This window comes from Myotis lucifugus, unplaced genomic scaffold, assembly GCF_000147115.1.
Source record: "Myotis lucifugus unplaced genomic scaffold, Myoluc2.0 scaffold_782, whole genome shotgun sequence".
Taxonomy (NCBI): domain Eukaryota; kingdom Metazoa; phylum Chordata; class Mammalia; order Chiroptera; family Vespertilionidae; genus Myotis; species Myotis lucifugus.
The window spans coordinates 34,894-54,315 of NW_005871830.1; the positions used below are offsets into that span (position 1 = coordinate 34,894).

Consider the following 19,422-nt stretch of genomic DNA (forward strand, 5'->3'; position numbering starts at 1 on the left):
GAAATTCTGTTTCCTCTGTTACTAATGTTGTGGCCTCCCCCTCATAACAAAGAAACAGAATTTCCCGAGGATGAGGCCCAGAAATCAGGATTTTAAAAAGATTCCCAGGTGATTCTAATGTGCAGCCAAGGTTGAGAACCACTGATGTAGATGATGTGATCAGGAATAAGATTAGAATTTTGGGTTGCCTTTTTTCCTCTCTCTTTTCAGCAGTTTCAGCAGTTTAAAATGTCTTTCTGTGTTCTGCTATCCATGTATGTGTTGCTTTCACAGATAAAACATGTATAGAAAAGTTACCCTGCTTTTTAAAAAAAAATATTTCTTTATTGATTTCAGAGAGGAAGGGAGAGGAGAGAGAAACATCAGTGATAAGAGGGAATCATTGATTGGCTGCCTCCTGCACGCCCCCTACTGGGGAATCCAGTCTGCAACCCAGGCATGTGCCCTTGGCCGGAATCAAACCTGGGACCTTTCATACCGCAGGCCAACGCTCTATCCATTGAGCTAAACCGGCTAGGGCGTTACCCTGCTTTAAACTACAGGGAAAGAGCAACACCTTTGGAACTCCAGTGACTTCAAACATTGGATGATCAAGTATTCAGTATTAAAAACTATTATGAAATGGTTAAAAATAAAATGTGGAATCACAAAAATGAGCAAGTAATAATTACCTATTAAGAAATGAATACAAGCATTTGAAAAAGAACCAAATAAGACCTTGAGAAGTGAAAAATGGAATTGTTGAATCTGAAACCTTATTGGCTAGTAAATTGGATGAACCCTGAGGGCCCAAGTCCAGTTTGCTTTACTGTAGGGAGGACTGATGGCTGTTTCTTGCAGCAAGCGGGGGTGACTGTTGATTGGGACCACGTGAGCCTTTTTCTAGGGAACCTGACTTAGACAGTTTCTCCACTGTAATAGGCCCAGGAGCTGGGGCTGCCTCAGGCATGCGCTCGGAGGCAGTTCTGCCTTTATAGCGTGCTCATTGCTTATTTTTACTGACACCTTTTCGACAACGTCTGTGCACGCAACACTGGAATGAGAATGTCTTGTGCTGGTCTAGTTGTAATGTGTAATTTCTCCTTCGTAAATCTAGTCACTTACTGCCTGAGGCAAAAGTGTCACCATTCGTATTTTCATTGGGAAATTTCTAGCTTATTACTTTTGCTGAGTTCTTACTGTTTTTTTAGATTCATATACTTTTGTGAGTGTGTAATTATTTGTTGTACATGTTGTAAATATTTACTCTTTGGCTTAACTTGTCACTGTTTTTCGTGTCTTTTGTTATACAAAGGTTTTGTCACAATATTGGATTCCTCTATGGCTTTTGAATTTGATCTATTCTAAGAAATCCATCCCTATCCACAGCTCATAGTGATGTGATCCTATATCTTTTTCAAGATATCTGTACACACACACACACACACCTCACATATGCACACATACCCTTTTATCTTAAGTAATTCTTGATTTTTATCTTTGTAAATGTCTCCTGCTACAAATTCTTTGTAACTGACTCAGTCATTTGCCATTTTGCAGCTTATGTTCTGAAATGTACATCTATAGAATTTCATTTTAGTTTTATGTTTTTGTTTTATGTCTATGTTAATATTTTTGCATTTTCAATTATTAGCACTTCAGTATTTGTTTTTATATCTGATAGAGCATGTTTTTTCGCTTTATCCCTTTTTAAATCAAAGATACCTTGATTTTCCTTGTTATTTTTCTATTGCACATGAATTTTAGAAACATGACAGTTCTATGAAAATTTTGTATTGAGATGATGTGATTAGATTAATTTGGGGGAGAATTGACTATTTTATGAATTCTAGTTATAAATGTTAGACTCCAGTGAGGTTGTAGATAACAGAAAACTAAAAAGCAGTGGCATAAGCAGGACAGAAGATAGTCTCTCAGTCGGGTACGGGGGAGGTAGGGAGACCGTTGTGTGTGTAATGGCTCATGGTTTCAGGGCCAGGGGCTCCTAGTTTGCATTCACTCTGTTCTTCAGCACACTAGTTGTGTCCCACACACATGTCAGATGTGATAGGCCCTGGACTCTGTCTCCCGTCTTCATGTGGCCTGGGCCTTCGTAGTACAGTTTTAACGCTGATATCTTTGCTTTTTGCACTGAGCTGCAGTTTTCCATTATATAATGCTTTCCAGTAATTTGAGTCATGTGGTTGTATACACAGCTTAGAGCAGTGATGGCGAACCTATGACACGCGTGTCAGAGGTGACACCTGAACTCATTTTTTTGGTTGATTTTTCTTTGTTAAATGGCATTTAAATATATAAAATAAATATCAAAAATGTAAGTCTTTGTTTTACTATGGTTGCAAATATCAAAAAATTTCTATATGTGACACGGCACCAGAGTTAAGTTAGGGTTTTTCAAAATGCTGACACGACGAGCTCAAAAGTCGCCATCACTGGCTTAGAGTGATGCCTTTTTATTTAAGTTTGCTTCCTTGGATATATAACATCAATATCACTTCAGTTATTGTTGAAATGTTGACTCTTGTTAGTAAGAAGGAAGTATTCTTGTGGCATTAACTCTTGTCTTGACTTAACTGGATGAGGTGTAAACAGTGATATCTGCCTACTTTTTCAAAATACTTGCTTAACTGAAAATGTTTTGGTTTGTGATTTTTCCACTTAGAAAATCCTATTTTCTATTCTGCTCAGTATACCCTAATGAGTAGCGGTAGCACTATCCTTCTTAAACACCTGAGGGTGCCAGAGATTCATGTTTCACTCACTACTTCAGAATTCGAAGCGACAAACATTATACTTCCTCTGCATGTTTGTATAGTTAGGCCTGTTTAAACTGACTGGCTATTTGATGATAATTAGGAATTATTGTTGATTTTTGGAAAATGTGATAATGCTTTATGGTTAAGTATTTTTAGAGTCTTTATATTTTAGAGAAAAGTAATAAAATGCTTATGGATGAATAATGCATATATATTCTGTTAGTGGAGGTCTTTGAACAGCTAGGAGTTTAATGTGATTTTTGAAACTTTTCTTTAAAAGCTACTTTGAGAAAATAATATAGGATGGTTACATGTTATTTGCATAGATAGTATTACTCCAACTTTAATGTCCATTTTTTCATATTGCAGGAATCAGATTCTCTAGTGTAGACTAACCATATGTTCTACCTTGCTTCAAATGTAATTCATTGTTTTGCTGTTGTATGATTAATAGTGTGTTTTAACCGTTTGGTTTCAGAATAGCTAGTCAAGAAAGCCTCTTCTCCAGGGTCTGATGTAGGTACAGACTTGAGGACTGAGTCATTTCTGCTGCCCTGCAGTGGACAGGGGAGTGCACTGGGGAACGTGGGGGGCTTTGAATCATCTTGGGTGAAAACAAGTCTGTCTTTCCTTGTGTAGGGGTTTGTGGATAAGGTAGTGTAAATTCCAATTCCTCTTGATGCATCTCCTTTACTAAACCAAGAGCAGGGGAGATGGGCGCTAGAAGACAAAGTTGCTTCTGGTTTATTTTTCTGATGGTATATGTACACAATGGGTAGAGTTACCAATTAATTTGAAAGGCTTACGGGGAAGGACACCATTCTTCAGTTCTCTTGCTCGGGGGAATTGAGTAAAGTGTCTTTTGAGGTCTCTTAGATCATTCGTATATAAACACCACCACTGCCTCTACCTCAGAGCTGGATCTTCCTCTTTCCTATTAGGGATGAAGATGACATCAACGATGTGACTTTCATGGCCGGGGTCAACCTCAATGAGGAAAGTGCCCGCATCTTAGCAACAAACTCTGAACTGGTTGGCACGCTCATTCAGTCGTGTGAAGATGAGCCATTTCTCTTCATTGGCGCTCTACAGAGGAGAATTTTAGACATTGGTAAGTGCCCGCTTACGATGTTGACCTGATAGGACTGCTCATTCCAGGGACTGTGATACCAGGAAATGGCCTTGGTTGGTCTTCCTGGAACTCTGAGGCTTACATAGATTTCATGAGTGCTATAGAAAGAAGTATTTTATTTTAAAAATAGAAGCTAATATTTTATTCTTATTTCTTAATATTTTTATATGAATATCTGTATACTAGAGGCCCGATGCATGAAATTTGTGCAAGAGTAGGCCCTCGCAGCCCCGGCTTCATCCGGAAGGTTGTCCGGACAGCCATTCCGCTGTTCGGCTCTTCAGTCGATTTGCATATTACGCTTTTATAGATATAGAAACCTAAGCGACTGGCCAACCATCTGGTAACTATGACACACGCTGACCACCAGGGGGCAGACGTTCAACGCAGGAGTGGAAACCGCAGGCATGGAAACATGAAATAGACTGAGGAATCTCAGAGGGAATGGGGGAGGGCGGGAAGAGATTAACCAAAGATCTATGCATGCTAGAGGCCCGGTGCATCGTGGGGTCCCCGGTGCCCTGCAGGGATCGTGCCAAAACCTTCTCTGCGACATCCCCTGAAGGGCCCGAGGTTGCGAGAGGGCACAGGCCAGGCCGAAGGACCCCACCGCCACGAGTCTGTGCACCGGGCCTCTAGTGTGCATATAATATACTTTCTTTCTGTCCTGCTTCTTCCTTGATTGGCCTTTAGGCCTATATGTGTACACATGTACACTTAGGTTACAAGTTTGTGTTTATGAAAGAAATAGCTATTGAGAGTGAGTCCCCTTTTTCTTATCTTCAGCCCTGAAATGCAAACCCTCCCTTGCTTTAAAAGAACTAATTTAGAATATTAGGGTTCTTTCTAGGTCCAGTAGGTTGTTAGGTGGCTACATTACGTGAAAAGAAATTAAAGAGAACATAGCTTTTTTTCTGGAGTGAAAAAGCTTTTCTGTTGTTTAATAACAAACTTGCGTTCATGTGAAAGGCTGCAGTCTCCTCAGATTAACTGGGAAAAGAGACAGACTGGCGAGGTATTGTGCAAGTGACGTACCTGTTCCTTGCGTGCTGACCCCGGGGCTTGCTGGAGCGCAGGTCTCCTTCACCCGCGTCGAATTTGGGGCCAGTACCAGTGCCTTTGAGTGCCCTTGAGCAGGGATCTTCCCATTTTATATTGAAGGTCAAACAGAAATAGGAAGGTTTCTGATTTTTTTATATCCCCCCGGTATATTTAAGGACTACAAAGTGCATCACTCTCACATATTTTACTTTATAAAATACTCAATAAAGAAATGCTTGAGCGCCTACTCTATGCTATTACTATTTTTTTTATCTCTGATTTAAGTTGGGTACATATCCTCTTTCTTTCATCATGCAAAGCCAGCATGTGCAAGTAGTCCAGAGGATAGGAGTTCAGAAGAGTTGGCTGTTTGTTTTCTGTTTGCTTGTGTGTTGTTTGACTTCTCTCCCTCTCTCTCTCCAAGTTTCCTTCTTTCCATATGCATTCTGTACTGCACAGGAGCCAGCTCTTTAATTTTGGAACAAGCCCAAGCACTATATTTTTCTGTGACAGCTTGGGAAATTTCCTGGTACTTGAACTCCTGGTATTTGTAGCCATATAATTATCTGAAGCTTTGGTAGCATGTAAGTAGGTAATTTTGTCAGTTCCTTGCCCCTCTTACATATTTTATTTCTAGCTTGATTTGAACATTGATTATATGGTAGGAAAATTTTTAACACTGGAAGAGCATTTTTTAATATTTTTGGACAGGGATGGGCGATTGTTTTCTGCAAGGGCCAGATAATAAATATTTGCCTCTTTGTGAGCCGTGTGGTCTGTATCCCAGCTGCTCTCCTCTGCTGTTATTACACAAGCAGCTTACACAGTGTGTAAGCAATAGGCACAATTGTGTTCCCATCATATTGTGTACACAAACTGAATAGAGACCACATTCAGTTTGCAGCCTCTGTTTTCAAGGAAAATTCTGGGGACAACTATTGGTATTTTCAGTTCTTGATGAAACACAAACCTGTCATTTAACAGGATGAGAAATTGCAAAACTTCTTACTTCTGAATTTTCCCAAGCTTGAAAAAAAATGACCATAGAGTGAATGGAGTTATGTTATTTTTGGGAATGTTTTCTATTTCTAGTAAAATTCCCTTTTTACTGAACAGGTTAAAAACTCTAAGATCATTCCTTAGTCACAGAAAATATAAATTTACCCCTAAAATTTTGGAAGAAGATTTTTCTACTTAAATATGTTAGAGTAAGCGTGCCAGTGTTTTCTCTGCTTGGTAATTACGTACACTAACTCGCACAGACCTGTAAAGCACCCAGCAAGCTTGCAGACACCAGCTAGATCTCCTAATCAGTTATGTGGACTTGAACAAAGTGTGTTATTTCACAGTGGGGATTTTTCTTACAGTATTAACTTTGTCATTTTTAAAATAGGTTTAGTGAAGATATTTAAACATTTGATTGTTCATGAAATCCTGATATTGTTTACAAATCCAGCCCTGTTTATTTCTAATATTTGAAAAGTGTATCTTTCCATAGGATGACTGTTTTGGAAATACATATAAAATTATTTTCAAAGATCCCTTTCTAAACTAAATATTTAAAAATGTTCATCGTCTTAGTTTAAGCCTGAGCTGGCATGTCACTCCCTGTCCACCGTGTGTAGCTGTAGTTTAGTCACTGGAGTGTGTGAAGTCCCGTCCCTTCTGCAGAAGGTCCCCGCTACCTGTTTATGCTGATGCTTTTGGTAGATTTGACTTTGTGGTGTGGTTTCTCCTCTTGAATCTAAAGTTGGTGATGAATTCAGTTTGTTAGAAAGTAGTAACGTACATTTTGAAGGTTTGGCTTAGGAGAAGCTGGATAATTTTGTTTTGATCAGTACAAAAGTTTATTTAACAAAAGTTGAATGTGAAAATGGACAGGACTCTATATTGTAGTAAAGCAGGTGCTGTGGAGAGGGAACATGTGGAAGCAGTTGATTTCTCTGGTGACTACAGCCATTCTTTTTTTTTTTTAATCTTTATTGTTCAGATTATTACAGATGTTCCTCTTCCCCCTGCCCCCCCCATAGCTCCCCTTACAGCCATTCTTTATACTCGTTCCAAGGCTTCCAACATGATGGCACTATTTCCTCGTATTACCACCACTCCAATATTGTTCTTTGCCCACCAGTTGCCTCTCCACACATATCCATCACAAGATTCATACAGGGATCAAATCCCGCAATATTCCTTGGACATGTCTGCCACCCTTTAATTTCCATGATAACTATCTTGTCCATAAATTTCTTTAACTCAGGAGGGTGAGCTTTGTTCATGGTGGCCAAGCGAGCTCATCGAACCTGGGACCTTTCAGTCCGCAGGCCGACGCTCTATCCACTGAGCCAAACCGGTTTTGGCAACTATCTGGTTTATTATAGTCCACATTTTGAATTAAAGTTTAACACTGATTATGGAATAATGTCAAAGAATGCATTTAAGATTTGTTGGCTTTTAATTAAAGTTTGTTTTTACTATACTCATTCACACTATTCAGATAGAGTGCAAAATCAAATTAATATTTTAAAATTTCTGTGTATAGGCATATGTTAAAAACAAACACAACAGCCCTGGCTGGTTTGGCTCAGTGGTTGGAGTGTTGCCCTAAGACTGAAGGGCCGCGGGTTCGAGTCCTACCTCTGTTGCAAGCTCCATCCCCAGCCTAGTTTGGGGTGTGTGCGGGAGGCAATCAGTCGATGTCTCTCTCTCTCTCTCTCTGAGTCTCTCCTCCTCCCTTCCACTCTCTCTAAAAATCAATGAGGAAAAAAATATCCTTGGGTGAGGATTAAAAAACAAACACAGCAACACTATTAAAAGCTCATTTAAATTCCACTACCTAATTACTTATATCTTTAGATTTAGGTCTCTGTTGATCTAGGTGGTTTCACCACGCTGGAGAATTACTATTTAAATAGTGATAAGGTTGACTTGTAAATGAACTTCTGCCTTTGGGTATGTTTTCCTAAGAGTTTCTTTGTAGTTAGTAAGAGGAAGAGTGAAAGTCTGGTTTCAGAGTAGGAAGGAGAGGCAGTGAAAGAGAAGTGATTCAAATGGATGGATGCAATGAGGAGACTTTGAACCCATTTGGAATGTCAGCAGATTGGTAATGGACAAAAGGAGTATAGGTTTGTTTGTAGACAAGGCATTAACAGAAATTCACAATCTGAATTCAATGAAATGCCAGAAATTGTTAGCACTGTCAAATAGGACTAAGTGTAATTTTCTATTTTTTTTCATTACTAAAATTAACAGAATACAGCACTGATTTCTGCAGTTACCATTTTTCTCCCTGAATGCTAGGCTTGATTTGTGTTCTTATTAACTGTGTCCTATAAATGACCTTGCAAGGAGAATGATCCTAGAGGCTAAGCGAAACAATGTCTATATTTTCTGAGGCTCCAGGCTAGGTTTTATTAATATAATGTCTAAGATCTTTGAAGTTGTGACTTTACCAGGAAAATCATAATCTCCAAACCTTTATTCATAATGGGTCTGACTTCCAGGGGGAACAGAATACCTGCTGTGCTAATTATTTCCATTATCAGCCTCCACCAAACACATCCTGGGTTCCTCTGCTTGAACAGGTAGAAAGCACGACATCACGGAACTGAGCTCCGAGGCCGTGAGTTTGATCTCCCATGCGACACAGGAGCGGCTGCGAGGCCTCCTGGAAAAGCTGACCACCATTGCTCGGCACCGAATGACAGCCTACAAGGTAAAGGGAATCGCGCGAGCAGTCGAGGTTCTTCTTGCCTCTTTGTCATGTTCACAGTAGTTTTTTGGTATGGATTTCTATTCTAAGTATATTTTTAAAGAAAATGATTGAGACATACTTTATGTTGGTAGAAAATTAAAATCACATTCCTAATTTGCCTTCCTTAATTCACTTACATGACAAACAAAGTTTAAAATGGAGTTTAAAATGGTATCCAAAGCTTCAGTGCGAGGGTAAATCAGTGGATGGAGCGTCGGCCTGCGGACTGAGAGGTCCCGGGTTCTATTCCGGTCAAGGGCATGTACCTTGGTTGTGGGCACATCCCCAGTGGTGGGTGTGCAGGAGGCAGCTGGTCGATGTTTCTCTCTCATCGATGTTTCTGACTCTCTATCCCTCTCCCTTCCTCTCTGTAAAAAATCAATAAAATATATTTAAAAAAAAAAATGGTATCCAAAGCTTCAGTGCCAGGGTAAATTGACATACGCATCTGCTCTGGCCAAGGCTTCTCCTCATCGGCTTGTGATGGGGGCGGAGATGTGTTAGAACAGAACGCTGTGTGGCTCTGCCCTCTTCAGGGGTCTGTGCTCTGCTCACACTCCTGTTCCTCTCAGTCAGTCACATCATTGCCTCGGTGCTAATACTGGTCCACTCATTCTCGTCTTGACTACTTTTATATCGAAAACAGTTGAAGACAGGATGGCCTGTCTGCCCCTAATGGTGTGAACCACATCACTGGCCACCGTCAAGATGAAAGCCCTTGATTGATTTGAATGACGGTACTCGGGGAGAGTTGAGGGATGAAAAGAAAAAGGATAAAGATCAAGCTTTCCCCCAATGTCAAGAATGTTCACACCGCAGTTTTGTACAACATGGGTGTGGGTAGCCTCATGTGGTTTTGAGTTTGCAAGAATGGTCATGTGGTGCTGTCCTCGCCTTAGGTTCAAAGACGCCAGGGCGGCATTGGCCACTGGCACATCCCTGGAGGAATCATCGTATTTTCTCTCCTTTCTGCTTCATTTAGAACCTTGGAAGGGCTATTCATATAGTTGCTGAGGTCCTCACTTGTATAAATCCTTGTCGGAATTTGTTGGACTGACTTAAAAATATGTGATGAGAAGAAGAAAAAGCTTTAAAAAGCCCAGTATCAGTATTCTTTGGGTATGTTTCTAGACTTTGTTTCTTCTAGGGCATATAATTATTCATAGCTTTCTCTTATCATCCTTTTTATTTCTGTAAGATCAGTAATGATCTGCCCTAACTGGTTTAGCTCAGCAAATAGAGCGTAGGCCTGCGGACTGAAAGGTCCCAGGTTCGATTCCGGTCAAGGGCATGTACCTTGGTTGCGGGCACATCCCCAGTGGGGGGCGTGCAGGAGGCAGCTGATAGATGTTTCTCTCTCACTGATGTTTCTAACTCTCTATCCCTCTCCCTTCTTCTCTGTAAAAAATCAATAAAATATATTTTAAAAAGAAAAGATCAGTAATGATCCTACTTTAATTTTTATTTTAGTTCTTTAAGCGGTAAAAGCAAATTACTGATATATAAGATTTTCCTTTTTAAACGTAGGCATTTACTGCTCTAAATTTCCCTCAGAGCAGTGCTTTCACTACATAAATAAGTTTTGACACATTGTGTTTTTGTTTTCATTCCTCTTTATTTTCTAATTTCCCTTGAAATTTCTTTGATTCATTCATTGGTTGATTAAGAGTGGCAATTTTTCACAGGTGTTTTAGAGTTTGTTGTTTAATTTCCACATTTTTGTGAAATTTCCATTTTCCTTCGTATTCTTGATTTCCAGCTTCATTTTATTGTGGTCAGAGAAGATTCTTTGTGTGATTTAATCATTTTAAATTTATTGAGACTTGTTTTGTGGCCTAGCTTATGGTCTGTCTTGGAGAACGTTCCATGTGCCCTTGAGAAAAATATAGATTCTGCTGTTGCTGGGTGGAGTGTTTGTGTGTGTCTGCTAGATCTAGTTAGTTTATTGTGTTACGTTCTCCATTTCCTTATTGATCTTATGTCTAGATATTCTACCCATTATTCAAAGGGATCAATTGAAGAATTCAGGTATTATTATTGAACTATATCTCTTTTTAGTTCTGTCAATGTTTGCTTCATATATTTGGCCACTTTAATTTGTATATCTTCTTTTTGAATCCTCACCTGAAGATATTTTTTCCATTGATTTTTTTTTTTTTTTTTTTTTAGAGATAGTGAAAGGGAAGGGAAAGAAGGGGAGAGAGAAGACACACACACACACACACACACACACACACACACACACGCCAATTGGTTGTCTCCTGTATGCACCCCGATTGGGATCTGGGGTCAAACCTGCAATCCAGGTATGTGCCCTTGATCAGAATCGAACCTATGACCCTTCAGGGCAAAGGCCCTGGTGTGTATGTTTTCTTGATGAATGGACTCTTTTGTCACTATATGTAGTAGCTTATCTCTTTTAACCATTTTTGACTGAAAGTCTATCTTGCCTGATATTAATATAACCACCCCTGTTTTCTTTTGGTTGTTTTTCACATGGAATATCTTTTTTCATCTTTCACTTTCAACCTTTTATGTGCTTTCATCTAAAGTGAATCTCTTATAGACAGCATATAGTTGGATTATGTTTTTTTATCCATTCTGCCAGTCTCTACCTTTTGATTGGCTAGTTTAATCCATTTACATTTAAAGTAATTACTGATAAGGAAGAACTGCTATTTCACTATTTTCTGTCTCATTTCCTCTGTTACTGCCTTTTTTGTTTGTTTAATTGATCTATTGTTTGTGTACTTCTCATTCCCTGTGTGTGTATTTTATAACTTTAATTTTCTTTTTCATCCTCACCTGAGGATATGTTTGATTTTAGAGTGAGAGGAAGGGAGAGAGAGTGAGAGAGAGAAAAGGAACACTTATGAGAAAGTGAAACATTGACCAGCTGCCTCCTGCACATGTGCTGACTGAAACCTGACTAGGAATAGAACCCACAACCTTTCAGTTTATGGGACAGTGTTCCAAACCATTGACCAACACCAGCCAGAGGTTTTGTGTGTGCGTGTGTGTGTATTTTTTTTAATAAATATATTTTATTGATTTTTTTTTTTACAGAGAGTAAGGGAGAGGGATAGAGAGAAACATTGATGAGAGAGAAACATCGATCAGCTGCCTCCTGCACACCCCCTACTGAGGATGTGCCTGCAACCAGGTTACATGCCCTTGACAGGAATCGAACTTGGGACTGAGCCAAACCAGTTAGGGCTGTAGATATATTTTAAAAAATCCAAGCTCAAGAAGTAAGGATATTTTTCCCATTGATTTTTTTTTTTTTTTGAGTGGAAGGGAGGGGGGAGTATGAAAGAGGAGAGAGAAACATCCATGTGAGAGAGACATCCATTGGTTGCCTCTTGCATGAGCCTCAGTTGAGGTTGGGATGGAAATTACAACCCTACCCTTGACTGAATAGAACCCAGTGACTCTCCAGGGGGCTGGCCAACACTCTTAACCACTGAGCCAGGTCTGAATATATTTAGAATCATAACTTTTCAAACTTGGATTCTCCCCTATTCCTGCCTCCATCACCCTGTTGGTTCAGAGGTACATAGTACACTTTTGCTTACAATGGGCAGTTTCTATACAAAATGTAACATGTACAGTTTAGTGTGGAATAGAATTTTCCAGGTAGAGCTGACTATTCTGAGTTGTCTGCAGAGCTCTATTGTGTACAGCCTTCAGATGGAATTCTTCTGTTGTATGTCAGTAGCATGTGTTCCAAGGATTTGGTTACCCTTTGCAAAATGAATTGTTTCTGCCTCATCTGGAACCTCCCTGAATATCTTAGCATGAAGCTCATACCTTCTTAGCTTTCTGTGTCTACTGCCTGTCCTGATTGATTTTCCCCTCTCACCTTCCTCCACACTCGCTCCTTAATACAGTCAGTGCCCCTGTCTGAGTTTGTACGCATGGAAAGGCAGCCACATTATCCTTTAAAGAGAAATGGTCATCATTTCGTTATATTTGGATCTACTGCAAGATTATTTTGGCCTGGCGGGGATGGTTCAGTGGTTGAGCATCGTCCCACGCACTAGGACAGTGATGGCGAACCTATGACACGCGTGTCAGAGCTGACACACGAACTCATTTTTTGGTTGATGTTTCTTTGTTAAATGGCATTTAAATATATAAAATAAATATCAAAAATATAACTCTTTGTTTTACTATGGTTGCAAAGATCAAAAAATTTCTCTATGTGACACGGCACCAGAGTTAAGTTAGGGTTTTTCAAAATGCTGACACGCTGAGCTCAAAAGGTTCTCCATCACTGCACTAGGAGGTCACGGTTCGATTCTCGGTCAGGGCACATGCCTGGGTTGTGAGCTCGATCCCCAGTAGGGGGCGTGCAGGAGGCAGCCTATCAATCAATGTTTCTCTCTCATCTATGTTTCTATCTCTTTCCCTCTCTCTGAAATCAATAAAAACATTTTCAAAACTTATACTTATTTTAAGACTTTGATTGTAATAATCTTTGTGTCAGATCATTGGCCCTGTCTTTATATTTCAGTTCATCCCTGAAAGGATATATTTTTTATCTGTACAGTATGGGAAATTTTACTCCATGAATTTTTTTTTTCAGCACAGCATTTTTCATATCTTTATTTGAAAAGAGCATAAAATAGAATTTGATAGCACATGGTGGAGACTCATTTACTCTAATGCAAATCATTATTTATCTAAAAAGAAATATTTCAGGGAACTCCATACTGTTCTCCACAGTGGCTGCACCAGTCTGCATTCCCACCCCCAGTGCAAGAGGGTTCCTTTTTCTCAGCATCCTCGCCAGCACTTGTCGTTTGTTTATTTGTTGATGGTAGCCATTCTGACAGGTGTGAGATGGTACCTTATTGTCATTTTGATTTGCACCTCTCGGATGATGAGTGACTTTGAGCATGTTTTCATGTGTCTCTTGACCTTCTGTATGTCCTAACTCCATGAATTTCACAAAAGTGAGCTACTTTTATTAAAAGCAAAATTACCCCCCCCCCCCCATTTTAAATCCATCTGCTTTTGATAACCTTTCACCTGGGGAGATATAATTCTCTAATCAATCACAGCCCATAGACTGAGATTTCAGTGAGGAAGTAGAAAGTGACATCCGGTACAAAGCTTTTGATCTGTCTGCCAGGTGTTTTCCCGCGGAAGAAAGATGACAGCTCGCATGTACGCAGCTGTAAGGGGGCTTCAGTGCTTCCAGTAGAAAGGGACTGTGGTCTTCCCTTAGCAGGGATTCACTGACGATGTTAGCATTTGGTCTAGGTCAGTGGTTTCCAACCTTCTTTTGGCCATGCCCCACCTAAGCATCTCTAAAACCCTGATGCCCACCCCCCCCCCCGCCCCCCGTGACATAAAATTCTTATTATTCAAAAAGTGAGCTCCTATTCACATGGAGGAAGCCTAAAAGGCCATTGACTTGGTCTAAACAATCTTCCAAAGAACATGGAATCCATGAAAGAGAAAAATAAAAGAACAAAAGGACAGTTGAAGTACTGAGGAAGACATCACTAAGAAATGGTTAAAAGAATAATAATATATGAATTGATATGAAAAATAGCAAATAAAGTTTCAAAACAGAACTAAAATGCATAAATATGTTTATATACTGTATATGAGACCCCTAGAACCATAAGAAATACAAAAAATTCACTGTTAATAATTCATTCTCGAATTGCCCCCCTTAAAAATTACATTGCCCCCCAGTGGGGCATGTGCCCCACATTGGGAACCACTGGTCTAGGTCCTTGTGTTTTTATTGCTAAACCATGCCTTGTGGTGCATGAAATCTTCAGTCAGGCCACTGGGTAGGCAGGAGGGAACAGGATGAGATGGGGGTACTGTCGTTGAAATAAGGTCAGGTACTCAGTAGGGGAGGAGAACGTACTCACTTGTTTTGTATGAGGAAGAGAACAGTAAGGATCATTCATGAAGCCAGAGGTGGCTCTATACAGTCGGGGGAGAAGAACCTCAGTGTGGGAGTGAGATCGGGTTAAAGTTTGGAAAGTCTGTGTCCCTTTTTAATTTCCTGTTTGTTGTCTTTGTAAAGTAAACGATCTCCAGTGTATCTGAACACAGAAATTGTAACTGGTTATTATGTTTATATCTCTATGGTTGGCCTATAATGTATTCCATATTCTATCTTGTATTATTTAACTTAGAAAGCACTTGAGAATTCTTTTTGTTATTATATGTGAAGTAAAATAAGCAGCACTAATACAGCTTTGTTCGTTATACTATGCAACACTCTGTGATCTAGTGAAATACCAACAATAACATTTAATTTAAAAAGAATCTTGGACATAGGAAATCTTTCAGTCCCAGTTAATTGGATCAGCCATAAGCATGGGGTGAAACAAAGCTGGGAGTGGTGCTGTACCCATGGTTTACAAGCCAGACTGGCTGTTGGACTGAATGTTTAGAAACATTCCAAGCTTCCCAATTACACAGTCTCCTTGGTCCCTCTCCTGTAGCTTGATGTCTGAATCACTAGGCGAATGGAGGCAAGGTGTCTCACATGTTGATGGGAAATTCCCCTCCACCACACGTACGCACACTCATCCATGCATTAGAGGGGAGGGGTAGGTCGTCGGATCAGGTGAAGAAAATAACAAAGTATTTAGATTGGAAAGCATGGTTTTATACTCTAAAATATCAGAATAAATGAAACAACGTAAATTTTACCATTTTATGGATCAATTAAGACATAATTATTCTTCTGTTATGGCTCTCATTTATAAAGTGTACTAGAGGCCTGGTACACGAATTTGTGCACGGGTGAGGTCCTGGGGGTGGCCTGCAGGGATCGGTCCCCAGGCTCCCAGCCCCAGCTTGCAGCCCTGCAGCCCTGCCTGGCGCCCTGCCTGGCAGCCCGCTGTGGCCTGGTGCCACCCCCTCACCTGCTCCACCATCATCCTGCCTGTGGGGCAATTGGTCGGGGGCCCCCTGCCCCTGATGGTTGCCGTCTGCGGAGCGATTGGTGGGGCGATCGGGTCCCCGCTCACAACCACCTTGGGCTGATACTGGCCGCTCACCTGCTCTACCATCCCACCATGGTCCCGCTCTTGGGGCCCATTGGGGCCGGCAGCACCTCCACTGCTGCCCACTGCCAGTACTGTGTGGCCAATGCCTGCCATGTTCCACGCCGCCCCCTGGTGGTCAGCGCACATCATATCGAGTGGTCGAACTCCCAGTCGAACAATTTACATATTAGGCTTTTATTATATAGGATTATATAGGATACTTAATTTCTTTTAACGTAGGTCTGCCCAAGTTCATAGCTGAAGGCAAGCATGTCAAACTCAAAGGCAAAATGGGTCAAATAAGCAAGGTTTAAGTTTATGTGGGCTGCAAAAAAAACACACGAAAGCTTCAATTTTCATAGAAACGTACATTTATTTCGATAGAGACATGCTGAGTACAAAGGAATGAAATAAATGAGTAATTGTTAACAAAATAATAGAACATATTAATAAAAATTAATATTTTTTCTTGAACATTTACTTACCAGACACTGAATAACCGCACAAATTAATAAGCGTAGTGCAAAGAAACCTATTTTTCTTGTTGTCCGAAAGCGAACTATTTCCTGTTGCGCACACCAAACAAGTCAGTCCAAGACTAATGACGTGGCCATCGTCTGCTAAAATATGCGCTGCAAGTATTAGTGGAGAGAAATGGTGCACCTGTGCATAAGGCACAAAAGTGAAATGAATGTAACACGATTGTAGTAATCAGTCATTAGGGAGCGTTGATTATGTACAACAGGATATTGTAAAAATTAAGTCACTAAATTTTTATTAAAATGTTTCTTACATCCCGTTACATTGGCTGGGCCGCAAAAATATCCGTGGTGGGTGCATGCGGCCCGAGGGCCACGGGTTAGACATGCTTGGCGGAAGGGAATCCTCAAAACGGGGTTTACGATCTGAATGTTCGCCGTCTTCCCTCAGCTGCTAGTCCGGTGGAAACTGTATTCACTTGAGAAGGTCAGAGCGATCCGACAGTGGAAACCAGAGTGATAACTTCCATCTTCGGTCTGTTTCTCAGTGAAGCAGTTGTTTTGTTTGTATCCTTCACAGGCCTAAGATTTAATTAATCATATTAAAGTCTGCTCAGACAGTAATTTAACTAAAAAGATTTAGATTACAGTTAAATGCTACACTCTGTTGCTTTCTACTTCTTGTTAGGGTCTTTGGCTGAATTCCCCACCCTTTCCCAATGAAGCTTACTTGGAAAACTCTTCGAAATTTAAATGCGTAATCATTTCTCAAATTTTAAGGGTGATTAAAGTTCTTTTTTTGTTACGTTTGTTTAACAAATTAAAATAATACTTCTGAAAAATTAGCGACCCTGTTGTATATTGCTGTTCCTGCCGTTAGCTGGTTTGTAACAAGACCTAATGTAGAAGGTGTTGCCTAGGATCATCATAAATCTTTTTTTTATTTCCAGACAAGTGAAAATTACATCCTGTCTAGTGATACCAGGTCACAGCTCAAATTTCTCGAAAAGCTGGATCAACTGGAGAAGCAGAGAAAGGATTTAGAAGAAAGAGAAATATTGCTGAAGGCAGCCAAGGTGAGGCCCGGCCTGGCCCCTGAGAGAGCACGCCTGGCAGGGAGGGCAGAACTGCTTTCCTCGTTGGTTGGCTGTCCTGGTTTTATAGGCTTCCGCTTTCTCTCAAGGATTTCTTTTGGTAAAGTTTCTCACACCCAGGATGGGAGGGTACGGTGGCTTTCATTTAATTTAGTTTATTGAGATACCTCCTTCTCAATTTCTGTCTGCCCTGCCTCACCCCAACAATGTCCCCTACAGCTTCCATGGTGTGTAGCTGTGTGATGAGCTATGCCAAGCACGTCGAAGTTGAGAGAGGAAAATTGGGAAGGTAGACAGGCAGCAAGGTATGGGTAAAATTAAGAGTAATTAGGAGTTTATGGAATAAACTGTAGGATTCCAGAAATGGGTTAGAGGGAGTAAAGAGGGAACAGGGGATGCTGTTATTTATTCCTCTTCCCTGTGTAACATCCGCCGGGGCTGCAGGTGCCGGGGCGGGAAGCTCATCCCACTGCGGTTCGCATGTTCCCCCACCTTTCTTTCCAGGTCTGGGCCTTTGCGTAGCCTTCGAGTTGGACACTAGTTTTGTTTTGTGTTTTAAACACCTTAGTGCTAGTTTCCAGTGTTCTTGGCAGCCACCCCTTTTAGAGTATTTGTTCCTAATTACATTGGAATCGCTTTTCAGAAACTTTTTTTTTTAAAAATATGGAACGCTTCACGAATTTGCGTGTCATCCTTGCGCAGGGGCCATGCTAATCTTCTCTTTATCGTTCCAATTTTAGTATATGTGCAGCCGAAGCGAGCACCAGAAACAATTTTTAAAAAATTATATCATGCTTGCCAAAAAGTTGCCAGAACTATATGAAGAACGCTCATCTCCTTGACTAAGATTCTTTTTATTTTTATTGTTTACAGTATTATAAGTCTCCTTTTTGCCCTATCGACCCCTCCCCGGCCACTCCCACCCCCAGGACAAGCCCCCATTGCCCCAGTGTCCATGTCCATGGGTTATGCTAATATGCATGCGTATAAGTCTTTTGGTTGCTCTCTTATTCCCCCCCCCCCCGTCTTCCCTCTGAGGTTTGATGGTCTGTTTGGTATTTCTCTGTCTCTGGATCTTTTTTTTTTTTCCTGTGTGAGAATTTGGAGGCTGGCCAGTGGTAAATTATGTTCAATGAGACAACACTAGGCCAGTACTATATTCCTCACTTACTCTTCTACTACATGATGTTCCACATTGCGTTTTTAAAAATATATATATATTTTTATTGATTTCAGAGAGGAAGGGAGAGAGATAGAAGCATAAGTGATGAGAGAGAATCAGAGAATCATTGATTGGCTGCCTCCTGCACACGCCCTACTGGGGATCAAGCCCGCAACCCAGGCGTGTGCCCTGCTTGGGATCAAACCGTGACCTCCGGGTTCAAAGGTCAATATTCAACCACCTGGTGACCCTGGCCAGGCTTCTACTTAATTTTTTTTTTTTAATTACACTTTCTAAGAGAGAGAATTGGTTCGAAGCTAGTCAGAATCTTGATTTTAGTAGTCCTTGCTCCCCACCCCTCCAAAATGGTTTTACCTAAAGATTCGCCATTGCTAAAGATTTGCCATTGTTGATTGTTTTCATTCCTTCCTAATGCCACGACCCTTTAATACAGTTCCTCATGTTGTGGTGACCCCCAATTTCACTGTTACAAATTGAACATAATTAAAGTATAGTGATTAATCACAAAAACAATATGTAATTATATATGTGTTTTCCCATGGTCTTAGGCGACCCCTGTGAAAGGGTCGTTCAGCCCCAAAGGGGTTGTGACCCACAGGTTGAGAACCGCTGCTTTAAGCCAACGGTTACCCTTCTTTTCTTTTCCTGCGTCCATACCATGGTGTTGTAGTGCTTAGTGTCCTGGCAGGAGCAGCGTCAGGCCTCCTCGGGACCTGCCTGGCATTGTTAGCATCATGCTGGGTCGGAGCTCCGGGCTGGAGCTGTAGCAGCCACTGGCGATGGCGGGGTGGGGGGGGGGGGGTGGGGGGGAGTGCACAGAACTAGACTGAGGGCATTTACCCTGGAGGTCAGGGTTTCAATCACCAAGAGAAAATTGTCCATTTATTAAATATTTAACGGCAGGCTATGGGGTTAGAATGCGCTGTAAATATTCTATTAAAATTCCCTTTCCCTTGGAAGA

The 19,422-nt window shown here is 40.8% G+C and overlaps 1 protein-coding gene, 2 non-coding genes and 1 pseudogene across 3 annotated transcripts in view; 1 reads left to right on the forward strand and 3 right to left on the reverse strand.

Moving 5' to 3' along the window:
* LOC102442753 (transcription initiation factor TFIID subunit 4B-like) overlaps positions 1–19,422 on the forward strand; it is a 63,180-nt gene that overhangs the window by 27,083 nt on the left and 16,675 nt on the right. Inside the window, exons 10-12 of the mRNA XM_023747039.1 lie at positions 3,698–3,867; positions 8,511–8,641; positions 17,135–17,259. Of these exons, the coding sequence (XP_023602807.1) occupies positions 3,698–3,867; positions 8,511–8,641; positions 17,135–17,259 (426 nt within the window). The remainder of the gene's footprint in view (positions 1–3,697; positions 3,868–8,510; positions 8,642–17,134; positions 17,260–19,422) is intronic.
* Positions 6,396–7,205, reverse strand: LOC111823967 (annotated as a pseudogene).
* Positions 17,936–18,042, reverse strand: LOC111823971. The gene has a single exon (XR_002827086.1). It is a non-coding gene; the product is annotated as a U6 spliceosomal RNA (small nuclear RNA).
* Positions 18,368–18,505, reverse strand: LOC111823972. The gene has a single exon (XR_002827087.1). It is a non-coding gene; the product is annotated as a small nucleolar RNA SNORA23 (small nucleolar RNA).